This window comes from Sus scrofa, chromosome 13 (assembly GCF_054392235.1).
Source record: "Sus scrofa isolate SSC_HxYL_T2T_F1_AM1 chromosome 13, Sscrofa_HxYL_maternal_Yorkshire_Landrace_v2.0, whole genome shotgun sequence".
In the NCBI taxonomy this organism is placed as follows: Eukaryota; Metazoa; Chordata; class Mammalia; order Artiodactyla; family Suidae; genus Sus; species Sus scrofa.
The window spans coordinates 153,028,007-153,044,498 of NC_139395.1; the positions used below are offsets into that span (position 1 = coordinate 153,028,007).

Consider the following 16,492-nt stretch of genomic DNA (forward strand, 5'->3'; position numbering starts at 1 on the left):
GTACTTATCTAACCACATTCTAACCACAAATCTGAGTTGCTACAAATAATTTTAGAAAGAAAGTTCTATGCATAGAGGGCATTTTCTCTAGCTAAAATGTAAATCTTCTGAACAATAGCGCAATAAATATTTTTAAGGTTAAAAAAATAAATTTCTGGAGTTCCCGTCATGGCGCAGTGGTTAACAAATCCGACTAGGAACCATGAGGTTGCAGGTTCGATCCCTGGCCTTGCTCAGTGGGTTAACGAGCCAGCGTTGCTGTGAGCTGTGGTGTGGGTCACAGACACGGCTCAGATCCCGCGTTGCTGTGGCTCTGGCGTAGGCCGGTGGTTACAGCTCCGATTAGACCCCTAGCCTGGGAACCTCCATATACCTCGAGAGCGGCCCAAGAAATGGCAAAAAGACAAAAAAAAAGAAATGGCAAAAAATAAATTTCTAAGCTTAATTACAAAATTTCTACACATTCAGATAAATAGCGCAATAAACACCACATACCCAAATTAAACGATTATTAATATTTTGCCATATATTTCAATGTATTTCTATACTTTTGTGAACAATTTAAAAATGAATTGCATATATTGTGATCATTTACCCCTAAATAGTTCAGCCAGCATCTCCTAAAAATAAGGGCATTCTCCTACATAACTATATTATTACCCTTAAGAAAATTAACAACACTTCCTTAATTTTATCTAATAATGAGTCCATATTCTCATTTCCTGAATTTCCATCAAACTCAAGTTTCACACATTACTTTTGGTTGCTATTTAGAATTTTATAATCTAGAAAACACTCTAAATATTATATTGACTTTTTGAAGAGACTGGGACATTTGTCTGACTTTTCCTTGTACTGTCATTTAATTCTAAGAGCATATTGTCAAATTAATTTTACGACAACGAATTCCTATTACCATGTGAAAGTGTTCAGGAGTTGCAGTGGTTTGAAGTCACAAAACCTTTTGGTCTGATGGATTCCTTCATGGCTCCTGAAGACTTGCAACCATAGAATGTTGGAGATGGAAAGCCCATCCTCCCACTGACATGTTAGAAAAGGTAGGTGTAATAGTTTCCATTGCAACTGTAATAAGTTACTGTAAGTATAGTGGCTTCAAACAACACAAATTTGTTACTAGTTCTGGAGATCAGAAGTCCAAAAAGAGTTCAAATCAAGGGCTGCATTTCTTTCTGGAGACTCTAAGGGAAACTCCCTGTTCTTGTTTTCCCAGCTTCTAGAAGCCACCTGCATTCCTTGGCTTATAGTCTCCTCTTCCATCTTCAAAGCCAACAGCATAACATCTTTAAATCTCTCTAAAATATTACGCATAGTTTTAAAAAAATTGAAGCACAGTTGATTTACAGTATTAGTTTCAGGTGTATAGCATAGTGATTCAAAGATCATAAAGGTATTGAATCATTGAGTTATTACAAAATATTGGCTTCATTCCCTTTGCTGTACAATACATCCTTGCAGCTTATTTTATACATAGTAGTATCTTTAAATCTCTGACTCTGACCCTGACTTTCCCGCCCCCTCTTCCACTTATAAGAACTTTTATGATTACATTGCACCCACCTGAATAATCCAGAGTACTCTCCCTATATCAAGATCAGCGGATGAGCAATTTTAATTGCACTTACAACCTAATTCTCCCTTGCCATGTAACATAACATATTCCAGGGGTTAGGTCATAGACATCACTGGGGAGCATTATTCTGCCTACAACAGAAGTGGCCTGACAAAGATTTGTTAGTTACATGAGTCCCACTGCAACTTAGATGTTTGTTTTGCCTTGGGATTTAGTAAAAGGTGATCCTCTGCTGAACCCCATTCAAGAGAATTTAATCAAAGAGGCATTATAAGGATTTTATCACAAAATTACATTCTCATAACCAGGTGGAACCACAATTTGATGCTGGAGGATAATGCTGGTTTGTCTATCTGCTCTATCTGAAGTCAGATAGTTTCACTTGGCTAGTTTTGTTTGATTTTGATAAGAAAGTTTTGTTTTTTGGACTATAATTAAGAGAATCCAAATGGTTTAAAACTTATAGTTCAGGGAGTTCCCGTCGTGGAGCAGTGGTTGACGAATCCGACTAGGAACCATGAGGTTGCGGGTTCGGTCCCTGCCCTTGCTCAGTGGGTTAACGATCCGGCGTTGCCGTGAGCTGTGGTGTAGGTTGCAGACGCGGCTCGGATCCTGCGTTGCTGTGGCCCTGGCGTAGGCCGGTGGCTGCAGCTCCGATTGGACCCCTAGCCTGGGAACCTCCATATGCCACGGGAGCGGCCCAAGAAATAGCAACAACAACAACAAAAAAGACAAAAAGACAAAAAAAAAAAAAAAAAAACAAACAAAAAAAACTTATAGTTCACTTCAACTCAGCATCTAAAATTCTTTAAAAATTTTTATTTGTTTTTCATCTTTTTTTTAAGGGCTGCACCCGTGGCATATGGAGGATCTCAGGCTAGGGGTCAAATTGGAGCTGTAGCTGCTGGTCTATACCACAGCCACAGCAATGTGGGATCCAAGCCGAGTCTTCGACCTACACCACAGCTCATGGCAACCCTGGATCCTTAACCCACTGAGCAGGGCCAGGGATTGAACCCACATCCTCATGGATGCTAGTCGGGTTCATTAACTGCTAAGCCTTGATGGGAACAACCAAGCATCTAAATTCTACTTACCTTCTTCTATCACTTCAAGGTAGAGTAAGAGTCCAAAACTGTAAGTGGGGGGTCACGTGGGCCTCCTCCTGTGTTGTCTGTTCAAATCCTGTCTGAGGTGGATCATGCTGTTGACACTCAGACTTGTGTAGAGTCAAGACTTACACTTTACTAAAAGGTGAATTTCTGGAGTCTTTCTTGTTCAATTTGATGGTGACTGCTGTGGAAGTCCAGGACAGAGCAGTTTGGTAGCTTCATTAGCATACTGGGGGGGGGGGAAGTCAAGAGACTTGAGAAGAGACAGTGAGGAATGCTAATAATATTTTGTGTGTTCCATATTTGGTTTAAAGTTTACTTATTACATCTGTAAGTAACAATCTGTAACAAAGTGATTTGAAAAATTATTCTTTGAATGTCTTACCTTGTTTAAGGTCCCTTAATATTGGCCAGAGTATTGGGAAATGGATTAACACTCTCCATAGCCTATCCAATCATGAATTTTGGTGGATTTGGCCAAGTGATTTCTTCTAATCTAATTGATTATGTCTTTTTTTTTTTTTCTACACTGTAGGCATGTGGAAGTTCCCAAGCCCTGTAGCCAGATACTTAATCTGCTGAGCCACATGGGAACTCCATATCTTGGCTTTCTTAGTCCTCAAACATAGTGAAAGTACCTCAGGTAAGGCTGTTTGTTCCCTTTTCCTTCCAGACCTCCCTCATTTCAAAGAAATTATGCAACTTTACAAAAGAAAGAAACAAACAATAAACTATTTTCCTCATCTGTGTAACCTCCTCTTCTTTTCAATGAAACTTCATTCATGTTGGTCTTTGTGGGCATACTGTGCCCTGGCCTCCCCTCCTCTTTGCTTTTCTTTCTTTTTTCTTTTTTTTTTTTTTTTAGGGTTGAAGGTGCAGCATATGGAGGTTCCCAGGCTAGGGGTCGAATTAGAGCTCCAGCTGCTGGCCCACACCACAGCTATGCTAGATCTGAGCCTCGTTTTCGACCTACACCGCAGCTCATGGCAAGGCCAGATCCTTAACCCACTGAGCGAGGCCAGGGATTGAACCCACATCCTCATGGATACTAATCAGGTTCCTTACGGTTGAGCCACAGTGGGAATTCCCTGACCTCCCTTTTAACCTCACTCCTAAGCTTGATTATGTGCTTTGACCTAATGCATGCGCCTGTCATCCTGTTGCATCTGAAGTTCATAGTAACCTCTCCCTCAGTGGGATCGTGGTGGAATTTCCTCAGCCATCCCCCACGTGTAGGGGATCTGGATCCTTTCCTGTCTGCATCTCACAACCTTGCTGCCGTGTCTGTGCTCCCCAGCATGCAGGCCTCCCTGCACGTGGCCCTGGCGGGGGCTTGTGTACATGAAACACGCAGGTACTGATTAATTTGCTGCCTGGTGGCTTATTTTCCCTGGGAGTATATTCATAAAAGAAAAATTGCTGGCACAAGAGCTAATAGAGATCTGTTAACCCTATTGCCCAAGGACAATCCGGAAAACTTGAACCGCTGGTTCACTGAGGATAAAATCATAAAAGATCACTTGAAGATCTAGGAAGCTCCAAGAAGACCTGTCTGATATGCTCCAAAGGATTGGTTTTTGAGCCTTGTTGTAAAGATCTTACATTTTTTTTTCTTTTCAACTAAAATTTTAGCTGCGTGGCAGACTTTCAGGTTCTTCTTGTTTGTGTCGTTTGATGAACTGACTTCTCCTGTGACAAATAGGTCTATTCAAATCACTGAAACCTTTTGTGGGATTTTTTTTTCTTTTTTTTTGACTGGTGAATTCTTTTTTACCTTTGGCTGGCTTTTAACTTGTAATCTTTTATTATGAAAATTTGGAAAAACTTACCGAAAAATAGAAGGAATAGAAAAACGAAGCCCCAGGAATTCCCGTTGTGGCTCAGCGGCAATGAATCTGACTAGTATCCATGAGGACGCAGGTTGGATCCTTGGCCTTGTCCAGTGGGTTAAGGATCCAATGTTGTTGTGAGCTGTGGTGTAGGTGGAAGATGTGTCTTGGATCTGGCACAGGCCAGTGGCTGCAGATCCAATTTGACCCCTAGACTGAGAACCTCCATATGCCAGGAGTGCAGCCCTTAAAAAAATAAATAAATAAAAAAGAAAAAGAAAAACAAAGCCCCATGTACCCATCACCCAGCTTCAACAAGCATTAACTTTCTGCTGTTCTTTTTTATCTTTCTCCCTATATACTTATTTCCTCCCCCATTAATAGTATTTAAAGCAAACTCCAAGCATCATATAATTTCACCCATAAATACTTCAGTGCACATCATGTTTTTTTAAATGACCACGGGGTTTACAACAAAACTCGTGGGGTAAAATGCTACTAACAAGTGCATCTGGGTAGAAGAGGTGTACAAGTGTTCTTTGTACTGTGTATTTTTGCAAAATTTCTGTAAGTGAAATGATTGCTAAGTAAAAAGTAAAAAAAAAAGCTAACAGAAATATGACTGTGATATCATCAAATTTGATAATCCAAGAAACAGATTTTTCTTGTTTTACTATAAAGCATTACTCCTGGAAAAAACACAGAAAAGTATTAAAAAGAAAATAAGAATCGCTCATAATTCTAACACACAGACCTAAGCACTGTTAAATGATTAGGTATCTTTCTCTAGGCTATTACACAGACACGGACACACAAATGTTGGCATACCATTTTAAAAGTCCAATAGTGCTGGAGTTCCCATTGTGGCACAGAGGAAACAAATCCGACTAGTAACCATGAGGTTGCAGATTCGATCCCTGGGTTCGCTCAGTGGGCTAAGGGTTTGGTGTTGCAATGACCTCTGCTGTAGGTCGCAGATACAGCGGGGATCCTGTGTGGTATGGCTATGGCGTAGGCTGGCAGCTGTAGCTCCGATTCAACCCCTAGCCTGGGAACCTCCATATGCTGAGGGTGCGGCCATAAAAAGCAAAAAAAAAAAAAAAAAAAAAAAAAAAAGTCAAATAGTGCTAATGAGCTTATAATCAAATACCCATGCTCCCACCCCTCCAGTCCCACTCCTACAGTGCTTGCCCCTCCCCCTGCTTGCTCTCTTTTATCTGCCAGCAGCCTCTCTCTCCTGGTAAAATAACAGCTATGGTTCTGTCTTTAGCACAGTATCTTTTTGACTTACCACAGCTGTTAGGGTGAAAGGGAATCAGGAGTTCCCGTCCTGGCGCAGCAGAAATGAATCCAATTAGGAACCATGAAGTTTCTGGTTCGATCCCTGGCCTTGCTCAGTGGGTTAAGGATCCAGCGTTGCCATGAGCTGTGGTATAGGTTACAGACTCGGCTAGGATCTGGTGTTGCTGTGCTGTGGTGTAGGCTGGCAGCTGTAGCTCCAATTGGACCCCTAGCCTGGGAAACTTCATATGTCACAGGTGCAGCCCTAAAAAAAAGACAACCAAAAACAAATAAAAAGATGAAAGGGAATCAAATTTTGCTTATTTTTTTCCTCAAGAGAGTGTTTTTCATTTTGTGTTTGATCATAACAGCACAGGAAACGATCCAGTCTCTTGGGACAGAACATGATGGAAGATAACATGAGAAAAGGAATGTATACATATGTATGACTGGGTCACTTTGCTGGACAGCAGAAGTTGGCACAACATTGTCAATCAACTATAATGGAAAAAAATGTTAATTATAAAAACATTCTTTTTTTAAGGGCAGTGGATACTGCAGACTTCCTCCACACATCTTCCTGTCCTCCAGAGGCTGGACAGCAAAGCCTACTTTTCCAGACTCCTTTGCACATAGAGTTTTGCACGGGACTGATGGGAGACTTGGTAAGTTGATGTCAATGGGGCTACATACTGTGGCAGAGAGCTGCAATTCTCCAGCTGCGATGAAGGGTTTAGTGTCTGATTCCCCATGTCATGGGTGCTGAGTGGAAGGCATGGATGGGAGATAGTAAGGTTTTTGCCAAAACAACCCCAAGGAGGAATTAGGTATTTCTTCTGGCTGTACTGTTCCTGATTATGTAGCATCTAAGCTTGGATCATTAGAAGTTTATAAACTTCCTAATACCCTATAACAAATCCCTTTCTGCTTAAACTATCCAGAGTGGATTCTATTGTCTCTAAGTAAGAACTCCATGGTACTTTTATGTTTGTTTTTTTGGCCACAGGTGGAAGTTCCCAGGCTAGGGATCAAGCCTGAGGCACAGCAGTGACAATGCTGGATCTTTAACCACTAGACCACCTGTGGTTAAGGCAGTGGTATCTCTTGAGTACCCAAAAGCAAACCTTCTAAACTTTAGTCAGTTGTGGTTTCCATATCTTTTACATGCTTCTGAAGGCGACTTTACATCTAGTGATCTCTCACCTGTTTTCATTAGACTCTCAAGCATCTGCCATCCATGTTCTGGGAACTCAGTCCTAGAGTTAATTGCTTATTTTCTTTCTAGCCTCCAACTCTAGCTAGTTTTCCAGACAGCCAGAGTCCAAATTTCAGAGGGAGGCAGTCTGTGACGTACTTCTGTTTCTACTCTCTTCCCCCAGTCCAGCTCTTGATGTAACAGGTGCCCCTACCTCCCTCCGCTCTGGTGCAGGACAGGGGAGGGAGGGAGGTGGTCATTCCAGAAGAAAAGAAAGTGCCCCTTATCCCACTTGATGCTTGGATCACAGTTGTCCCTCTAGTTCCTGGATGCACTTTCATGCTGCTTCTGCCCAGTCTCCTGCCCCTTCTTTTAGTGGTTCACTTCTCATACCACTGGCTGAGCAGTTCCCATCAAGGCTAAAATCCTCCCTATCCTCGGAATGCACCTTTATGTCTGGGACTGGTCCTATCCTGTATGAGTATTTCTGATCCTTACCTCACTTCTTGCATAGCAGAAAAGCATATTCAAAGTTTTCATCCAACCCCTAGTATTTTTTCCATGAACAGGGACAGGAAATATGGGGTCTCCTGGAGATCAGTGACCTCATTATAACAACTTCTTTTCACCTCCCCAATTCTACCCACCTTTGGGCGATGCCTTTGTCTCCAACAGACTCCTGAAGTGGCCAGTTAGGCTCAAGCCAATGCAGGCCACCTTCTCCAGTGATTAACCAGGACCACTTGCAGATGGTTCCCATGCTCTTCCAGCTCCGATGAGCTCAGATGGAGGCAATGAGCAAAGGGAAATTCTGGCTCTGGGCAGAAGTTGACATGACTTTAGCCAGGCCAAGCGGAGATATAACATTGTCCTGAAGTACAACTTTTGGAGACATAGGGTAGGGCCCATTTTCCCCAAATTGAAACAAACACAATTATACCAATTTTAATGATCAGAGGGATGTTCAGGGGTCATGCTCAGCATACAACTTTTCACCTAAGTGCCAATGTAAATTATGAGAGTCTTTTAGGAAACTGTTTCATGTGAGTGAAAATCCTTCATAACTATATAATTCATTTTTATTTTCAAAAGAATGAGTTTCCTATTGCTAACAGATGCTAAAGAATCTTTCCCCAAACTTCTGACTTATAAAAGAAGTTTTATAAAACAGGAGAAAACCAGACTGCTTTGTTGATGCTACTGTTTTTCAGGTTTCTGCTACTAACAGATAAGAGATTGGGAGAACACGGCTGTTAATTATTTAGAACCAAAACTCAGAAAGACTCCGAACACAGGGTTTATACTTCCCTACACAGATTGGAGAAACAGAACTTTGTTTTGGGAGAAGAGGGAGCTAGTTCCAGAAGAAAGCACTTTAGTGAGAGCAGGTGTTTCTCCTCGGAAAGCCGGTGGCCTGTTGTCCTGATCTGCCAAAACTCAGGGAAGGAGATGGCAGATAAAATGCTGTATATGTTAGTTTACTACTGCTGCTGTAAAAAAAAAATGCCACAAACTTAGTGGCTTAAAACAACATAAATTTATCATTTTAAAAAATCTATCTATGTTTATTACAGTTTTGGAGGTCAGAAGTCCAAAAAAAGTTGTTACCAGGCTAAAATCAAGGTATTGGCAGGACCGGTTCCTTTGGAAGCTCCAGGGCAGAGTTGGTTTTCTTGCTTTTCCAGCTTCCAGAAGACACATGCATTCTTTGGCCCATGGCTCCCTTTTACATTCAAAGCAATAGTCAGTGGAATCTTTCTCACACAGCATCACTCTTGACACTGCTTCTTCTGCTTCCCTCTTTCACTTTTAAGGAGATATAGTTACACTGGGCCCACCTGGATAATTCAGAATGCTCTCCCTATCTCAGTGTCAGCTGATTAGCAACCTTAATTCCATCTGCAACCTTAATTCACCTTGCCATGTAACTTATCATAATCATAGGTTCTTGAGATTAGAACGAGAGCATCTTGAGGGGGGGCATTATTCAGTTTTCTACAAAGGACTACACAGGTTTGGAGAAATGAGCTCTGTCCCTCCGTTGACACCTGGAAGCTTGTTAGCCTCTATGAATTCTCCATACTATTATGGGAGGCAGCTGCCAGGCAGACATGGTAGTGGAGAGGCTGGGAGGGAGGGGCTTGAGAGCTGCCTGCTAATTCCCAGGCCCCAGTGCTTCAATGCTTTCTCATGAGAGATCCAGCAGGACTGGGAGAGGCTTCATGATTGGAACAAAGTCATGCGACTGTGAAATCCCTGTGGATCTCGTGACTGGGGATACATGGGGATGCGATGCCTCAGAGGATGCCAGCATGGAGGCATAACAATTACTGAGGCCAGATAAGAATGCCCTGAGATGTCAACAGGAGCTGCAGATGTTTGGGGGACCCTACCTCCTTAGACAACTAAAAGCTTCCTGGAAGGGGAAGGAAGACACCTCTGAACTGACCTCTGGAAGTCTAAATGGATTCAGAAACCTCTGAAGTTACTGAGAAAACCCCAGTTTGATTAAGGTGAAGTTTCTGTCATTAGGCTGAATGGCATTTTTAGATAGAGGCTAGGTTGTTACAGAAAAGTAATGAAGGCTATTTGACACCCCTGATTTTGTGTTGAGAGTTGTGCCTACTATGTATAAATGGGAACAATGATGTTGAGTCTCCCTTTCAGACAAGGACTCGGGAGAGAAGACTTTATTTGCAAGCACTTGGTGAAATGAAGCTCAGTGTAAAGGGTGTGTGTTTGCCCTGATGAGCCTCTTCCTCCAGGTCAGCCATGCTTGTCGAAGCATGGTGAGCTGCTTATTGAAGTTAAACTTGGGAAGGATGAGCATGTGGCATTTAGCACAGCAAAGTAGCTATTTCTACATAGCTATTTTGACCAACAAAATATAAACGCAGCCATGAAACTTTTAGCCTTTTTTTTTTTTTAAAGTCCAAGCAATCTGATAAATATGTCTTGCTCAGAAGTATGACCAGCTCAGGAGCGAGAGGTGGGTGGCCTGGGTTCCACGAGCAGATGCCTCACTGGGTTTTCCTGGGTGAGACCTTCTCTGCATCACAGCCATGCTCCCACATGGCGCCCTCCAATGCCTTTGGACAAATCTAAATTGACAAATGTATATCCATAAGTCACTTTAGAAATGGTGGAAACGTGGCCCTTTGGAGGAGCTATAAACTTGGTGGCCTCACACAGGTTTCATTGCTCTATTTGGTCTTGGATGAAGAGCAGCATTTAGAGCAATCTGAGAAACCACTGCCAGACTGGGCTGGTCTTCCCTGGGTGCTGGAGATCTGGGTGCTGGCACCACAGAGGCAGAGTGTGGGGGTCCTTAGGGGACTGATCTTCTGTCTTCTTCTCCATGAGCTGTGTTGCTCAGGACCCCTTGAACTGGGCCCCAGAGTTCCCGGGGTTATTATGGAGAAAGTTATTGTGATTAGGGGGCTTATCAGAATCTCAATGGTAAATAAATAACTGTTTCATATTTTAAACAAGTGAAAAAAATTACAATATCAGTAATAATATTAACTAATATTTATTGAGTGCTTACTATGTGCTAGGTACTATGCTAAAGTACTATACATTGATGTCGTTTAATCCACATAAGAGCTCTGAGGGAAAAGAATGATTATTACTCCCATTTTAGACACAAAAAAGCTGCAGCTGAGTGACGTCAGCTTGTTAACCCAGCTTGTTAGTGACCAGCCCAGTGCTTGAGCCCAGCGCTTGAAACCAGCTCTGCTCTGGAGCCCGTAACCACCCACAGGCCGACTCTCACTGCTGGAGGGAAGGTAGGTACGGCACTTTTGGGGTGGAGGGCCAGGGTGGTACCCTGTGACAGCTTTCTCGGAGTCATATTTCTTACTCCATCAACTGATAGGAGGTCAGAGACTGGGAGCTTATTCTCCACAAGGGCAGGCATGAATCTAGCTTCAGGGAGCATTTGGGGCAGGGAAGGGGAAGCTTCTGGGCCCCTGGTGCCCTGAAAAGGCTCATATAGGTCTTAGCTCATCGGGTGTGAGTAAAGCAGTGGACAAAGAAAACGGAGCTCAAAAATACTGCCTTATATCAAACCAGACCGTGACACTTTTTTTTTTTCCAGTTTATATTGTCCACCGACTATGCCAACAGAAGCATCTTCTTAAGGATAAAGCTATATATCACAATATTAATTACAGATACAGCTCATTGGAGTTATGCAGTCTCTTCCCAACAATCTGAGGTGATTCTTGTGATCCTGGAATCTAAACAGAGCATCACTGTCACATTCTGGACAAAACTGGATATATTGGTACAGGAGAAATGCTAATCTTCTAGGTGTCACACGATAGCAGCAGCGAGTAGGAAAACAAGTACTTTATGGTTTTCATAAATAGGAGAGGACACAGTCACCTTAACAGTTTTGAGCATTTCAATCTTCTCCCATTGTCAAGGTGTGGGGCAGTACTGGTGACATTCTTTTTTTTTTTGTCTTTTTAGGGCCGAACCCGCACAGCATATGGAGGTTCCCAGGACAGGGGAACTGTCCCAATGGGAGCAGAAGCTGCCAGCCTATACCACAGCCACAGCAACGTGGGATCTGAGCCATGTCTGGGACCTGCACCACAGCTCATGGCAATGCCAGATCCCCAACCCACTGAGCAAGGCTAGAGATTGAACCTGAGTCCCCATGGATACTAGTTGGGTTTGTCAACTGCCGAGCCAGGACGGGAACAGCCACATTCTGTCTTTTGGACTCTGAACTCTAGTGGTGGCCAATCTGATGTCCTGTCACTGTGTACCAGGCTGTCTGCAGAGTCTGCAAAGTTCAGGGCAGACATTTCAATATTAAAACCAAAAACCAAAGCCAAAAAAAAAAAAAAGAAGAAAGAAAGAAAAGAAAAATGGAGGGAATAGGTAGGTAGCTTAAAGCCTCGGTTTCATCTCTGGGCCGTTGAGTGGGACAGAACAGAGCAGGAGCACAGAGGGAGGGAGATGAACAGCAAACCTGACTACGGAGATTGCAGCGATCTGACAAACCCGCACAGAAGCACACGGCTCTTCTTCTCTTTAATTTTAAAGGGAATATTAAGTTCACTGTCAGTTCGCAGGAGCTGAGTTCCAGTTGTTTGGTGTCTATTTCCTCCTTCTTGGAGGGAAGGCGTCTGGGGCAATTCCTATCCTTGTCTAGGAACGTGATTCCAGGACAGCTTTCTGGATTCTATCTGGACTGGCCTTTCCTTTTAGGAATGCAGCATGTTCTCTGTAACAGTGCTTCCTCCACCGCTGATGACAAAGCTCCGTGAATTGGACATTACAAGTGCTGGGGACATCTCCTCAGGGTCCTCCATCTCTGGATGGTGGTCCCCACCCACAGACCCCTGCAGGCCTGTCTCCTGGGCTGTCAGTTCTGCGTCTGCCTCCCCGCACTGCAGTGGCAGTAACGCCTGGTGTCTGGTCAGGGCATCGTTGTTTTTCTGGGCCTCCAGGGAGTTCTGGTGCGTGGAATTCCTGTGAGCCGTGGCACTCTTCTGAGGCTCGTCAAAGCTCAGCGAAAAGGTGACTGTGCCACTGCCAAAGATGACCTTCTGCTTACACCTGGGTTGCTGCTGCAATTGTGGCTGCGGCTGCGGGGTGGAGGGTGCCTGTGGCTGTGGCACGTGTTGTGTCAGGGCCAGAGGCTGCTGCTTCTTCTGCCTCTCTGGCTGCGGGAAGGGGTCCTCGCTGTTGCTCTTGCTGCTGATGGAGGAGGAGGGGGTGGATCCGGTGGAGCCCCCCAGGCTGCTGGAGCGCTGGCGGGAGACGTTACTGCGGCGCAACGTGGCACGGGCCGCCACCTTGAACGCGTGGGCTGCGGTGCTGCAGCGCACCTCCTCGATGGTGTTGCGGGATGGCTTGAAGAGGATGATGTAGACCTTGTTGAAGAAGATGCAGGCCAGCAAGCCGAAGCTGGCCGCCAGGATGGCGATCACCTCCACGGCAGAGACAAACTTGCCGTAAGTGCTGGCGTAGGCTGGAATGAAAGAGATCCAGACGATAAAGAAGATGAGCATGCTGAAGGTGATGAACTTGGCTTCGTTGAAGTTCTCCGGCAGCTTCCGGGACTTGAAGGCGAAGAAGAAGCAAATGGCAGCCAGCAGGCAGGTATAGCCGATCAGGAAGCCCAGGGCCATGAGCGAACCCTCGTGGCAGGTGATGAAAATGATCTCATCCTCCAGCTCATGGTTGCGGTAACTTGAAGGGGGCGCGGTATAGAGCCAGATGGCACAGATGACAATCTGCATGAAGGTGCAGAGGAAGACCAGCAGGAACTGCAGGTTGAGCCCCCACCACTTCCGGTGGAAGCTGGTGGGGATCTTGGCTTCGAACACCAAGAGGACACGGTTGGTTTTCACCAGGATGCACGAGATGCAGAGCACGAAGCTAATGCCAAAGGCCGGCTGGCGCAGGCGGCAGGTCCAGTCCTGGGGCTCCCCGATGAAGAACAGGGAGCTGGAGAAGCAGCAGAGCAGGGAGAAGAGGAGAAGGTAGGAGAGCTCCCGATTGGTGGCCTTGACGATGGGCGTGTTTCGGAACTTGATGAAGACGCCCAGCACAAAGGCGGTGAGGAAAATGCCCAGCACGGCAAAGAGGGTGAGTGCAATCCCAAAGGGCTCAGTCCAGGACAGAAACTCAATCTCCTTGGCAATACAGGAAGTGTGGTTCTCATTGGACCAGAAGTCGTCAGGGCATTTATCACAGGCACTTGCGTCTGTAAAAAGTCCCAGTGAAGGGTTAGACTGTGTGGCATAGACTGAAATTTGTGAGCATGAATGGGGTGGTGAGGTCACTTTATATTTTCTTTATATATGAAATAATTGTGATTTTTACATTACCAAATAAGATATTGAACCCTGATTCATGCTTATACTTAATTTCATTGATCTTTGACAGTTCTGTTATTTTTCCTCCTTGTACATAGTGGGGGCTACTTGTTTCCTTTAATACTACCTATTGATGGCTTGTAGCAGAGAATGACCAGTTTTTCTGGACAGGTGGCTACCCTGAACATTAGGGGTCTGGCACTGTGCATCAACTTTTCACAGTGATTCACACTCAGCCTGACTCCTTCTGGAAACAGGATGGGCTTTTTGGACATGCCAGAGCAGACTTCCTCTTAGATCAAGGCAAAGTATTCCACACATATGGCCTGTGCATTCCTCACTCTCCATCCATGGCTTTCTAGTGAGGTTCTCCTTTGCTCAATGGATGAGCAACTTATTAAGCAGAGCAATTTATTAAGCACCAGGCAGTGTGCAGTTTTGGAGAGTGAAAGGAGAAAGGGCTTTGCAGTCAGAGATCTGGACGGGAATCCTGGCCCTGCCATTTATTAGTGAGTGACTTCGTTCAGTCTCCTTAACAAATCTGAGCCTCAGTCTCCTCATCTGTGAAATGGAGGCAGTAATTGTGGTGAGGATGAAATGTGTTAATAACAATGATAAAACAATTATAGTTAATTTATAGAGTGCTTTCAATATGCCAATCAAGGTTTTTATTTAACAAATATTTATCTAGAGTTTACCATGTTCTTTACCAGTGTTAACTCATTTAATCCCCCAATCTCTGTAAGACAGGTTTATTCTTATTCTCACTTTATAGATGAAGAAACTGAGGCACAGGAAAAACATAAGATAATAAGTATGGTGCCAGGCACTCAGCAGGCAATTTATCATGACCTATTAACTCTGGACCCTGGAACAGATAGAACCTTGTCTAGTCAGGGCCACTGAGCTATAAGAGAAAGCAAGGAGTTCCCACTGTGGTGCAGTGGGTTAAGGACCTGGTGTTGCCGCAGCTGTGGCAGAGGCTGCAGATGTGGCTTGGATTTGCTCCCTGGCCTGGGAGCTTCCATATTCTGAGGGTGCAGCTGAAAAGGAAGGGGGGAGAGGAAAGCAATACTGGAGACCAATATCAAAGTAAGGGGAAATGTGCAACAGATACGTTTATAAGCTTTTGTGGCTTTACAGAGATATCTAACATTCCTCTTCTACCCACCTCCCCCAGTCCTCTGCCCAGTGTGATGCTCAGATATACCTTGCTAAATAAGAAACTGTGCCAAGCACCATCTCAGCTCAGCCCTTCCAGGGACTTCACTGATCCCAGGGTCCCAAAGTGAACTGAGCTCTGCATGGTGTCCATGGGGGGCTGCTCCCTTTACCTGTCTCATCGCTGTACTCCCCATCTGGACACTCCACACACTCAAAGCAGCAGGTGGGCTCCCCCTCAATGATTCCTTTCCTGGTCCCTGCCAGGCAGTCTCGGCTGCAGTTGGAGAAGGGTACCTGCAGGATGGGGAGCACAACAGTGAGGGGCTCCAGCTGTGGGATCTGTCAACACGTATAAGAGGGAGGAGCTGGGCACCGGGACCAGAGCAGCAGGCTCCAAGCCCATTCTAGTCATAGAAAGGTCCAGACGTCCTAGTTCTTGTTGTCTATGAAAGGGAGGGATACCTACAGGCAAGGGCAGGGACACACACACCCACACCCTCAGTGAGATTCTAGAAGATTAATTGTTGGGAGTTTAAACGGTAAGAAAATCTTTTTTTTTTTTTTTTTTTGGCTGTATTGGTGGCATGCAAAGATTCCTGGGCCAGGGTTTAAACCTGTACCGTAGTGACAATGCCAGATTCTTAACCCACTAAGCCACTAGGGAACTCCTAAATTTTTCTTAAACAGTCTCCCCTTCCATCCTCTCCAAGTCCCAGAATGAGACTGTGTTTACTTTCTATGGAGGTGAACATTTGAGATAAGTTAAAAGATACAGGGACATGGACCTACACACAGAGGGACAGTCACAAAGGGAGATGCTGAGATAAGGGGTGATTTGTTTGAAAATGAGACTTAGAACTTTGCAGTGAATTGCAACTCCTGCAATTCTATTTTAGGCTTTACAGGGTGATGTCCTAGATCTTTGCAACAGCTCAGTGAGGCAGGCAGGACAGGGATGGAGGAGTGGAAAGCAAATGGATCAGAGGAGTTCCTGTCGTGGCTCACTGGTACTGAACCTGACTAGTATCCATGAAGATGTGGGTTCTATCCCTGGCCTCACTCAGTAGGTTGAGGATCCGGTGTGGCCATGAGCTGTGGTGTAGATTGCAGATGTGGCTCGGCTCCTGCTTTGCTGTGGCCGTGGAAGCTCCGATTTGATGCCTATCCTGGGAACTTCCATATGCCATGGGTGCAGCCCTAAAAAAAAAAACAAACAAACAAAAAAAGAAAGTAAATGGATCAGAAAAATACATGGGGGTCATTGCTAACCAAAAGAAAGTTTCAATAGCTACATTAATTTCAGATAACATAGACTTTATTTAATTTATTTCTTTAGTGGACTTCAGGTGCACAGAATTGGATTAGTCACAATTCTTGCTTCTTTCCATCATTACTTGTTCATGTTTGAACCACTTTTGGTGAGTCATTTTTAATGACTACCAGCCAAAACAAAAACAAGACAAGGACAATAGCCTACATCT

The 16,492-nt window shown here is 44.4% G+C and overlaps 1 protein-coding gene across 4 annotated transcripts in view; it reads right to left on the reverse strand.

Annotated features, from left to right (window-relative positions):
• Nucleotides 1–10,524: 10,524 nt before the first annotated feature.
• CASR (calcium sensing receptor) overlaps nt 10,525–16,492 on the reverse strand; it is an 84,998-nt gene continuing 79,030 nt past the window's right edge. For 3 of the 4 annotated variants that reach the window (XM_005654038.4, XM_021068447.2, XM_021068446.2), the window contains exons 6-7: nt 15,182–15,305; nt 10,525–13,735 (exon numbers count right to left, since the gene is read on the reverse strand). In XM_005654038.4, coding sequence (XP_005654095.1) covers nt 12,228–13,735; nt 15,182–15,305 — 1,632 coding nt within the window. In that variant the 3' untranslated portion in view covers nt 10,525–12,227. 4 annotated transcript variants of the gene reach the window in all.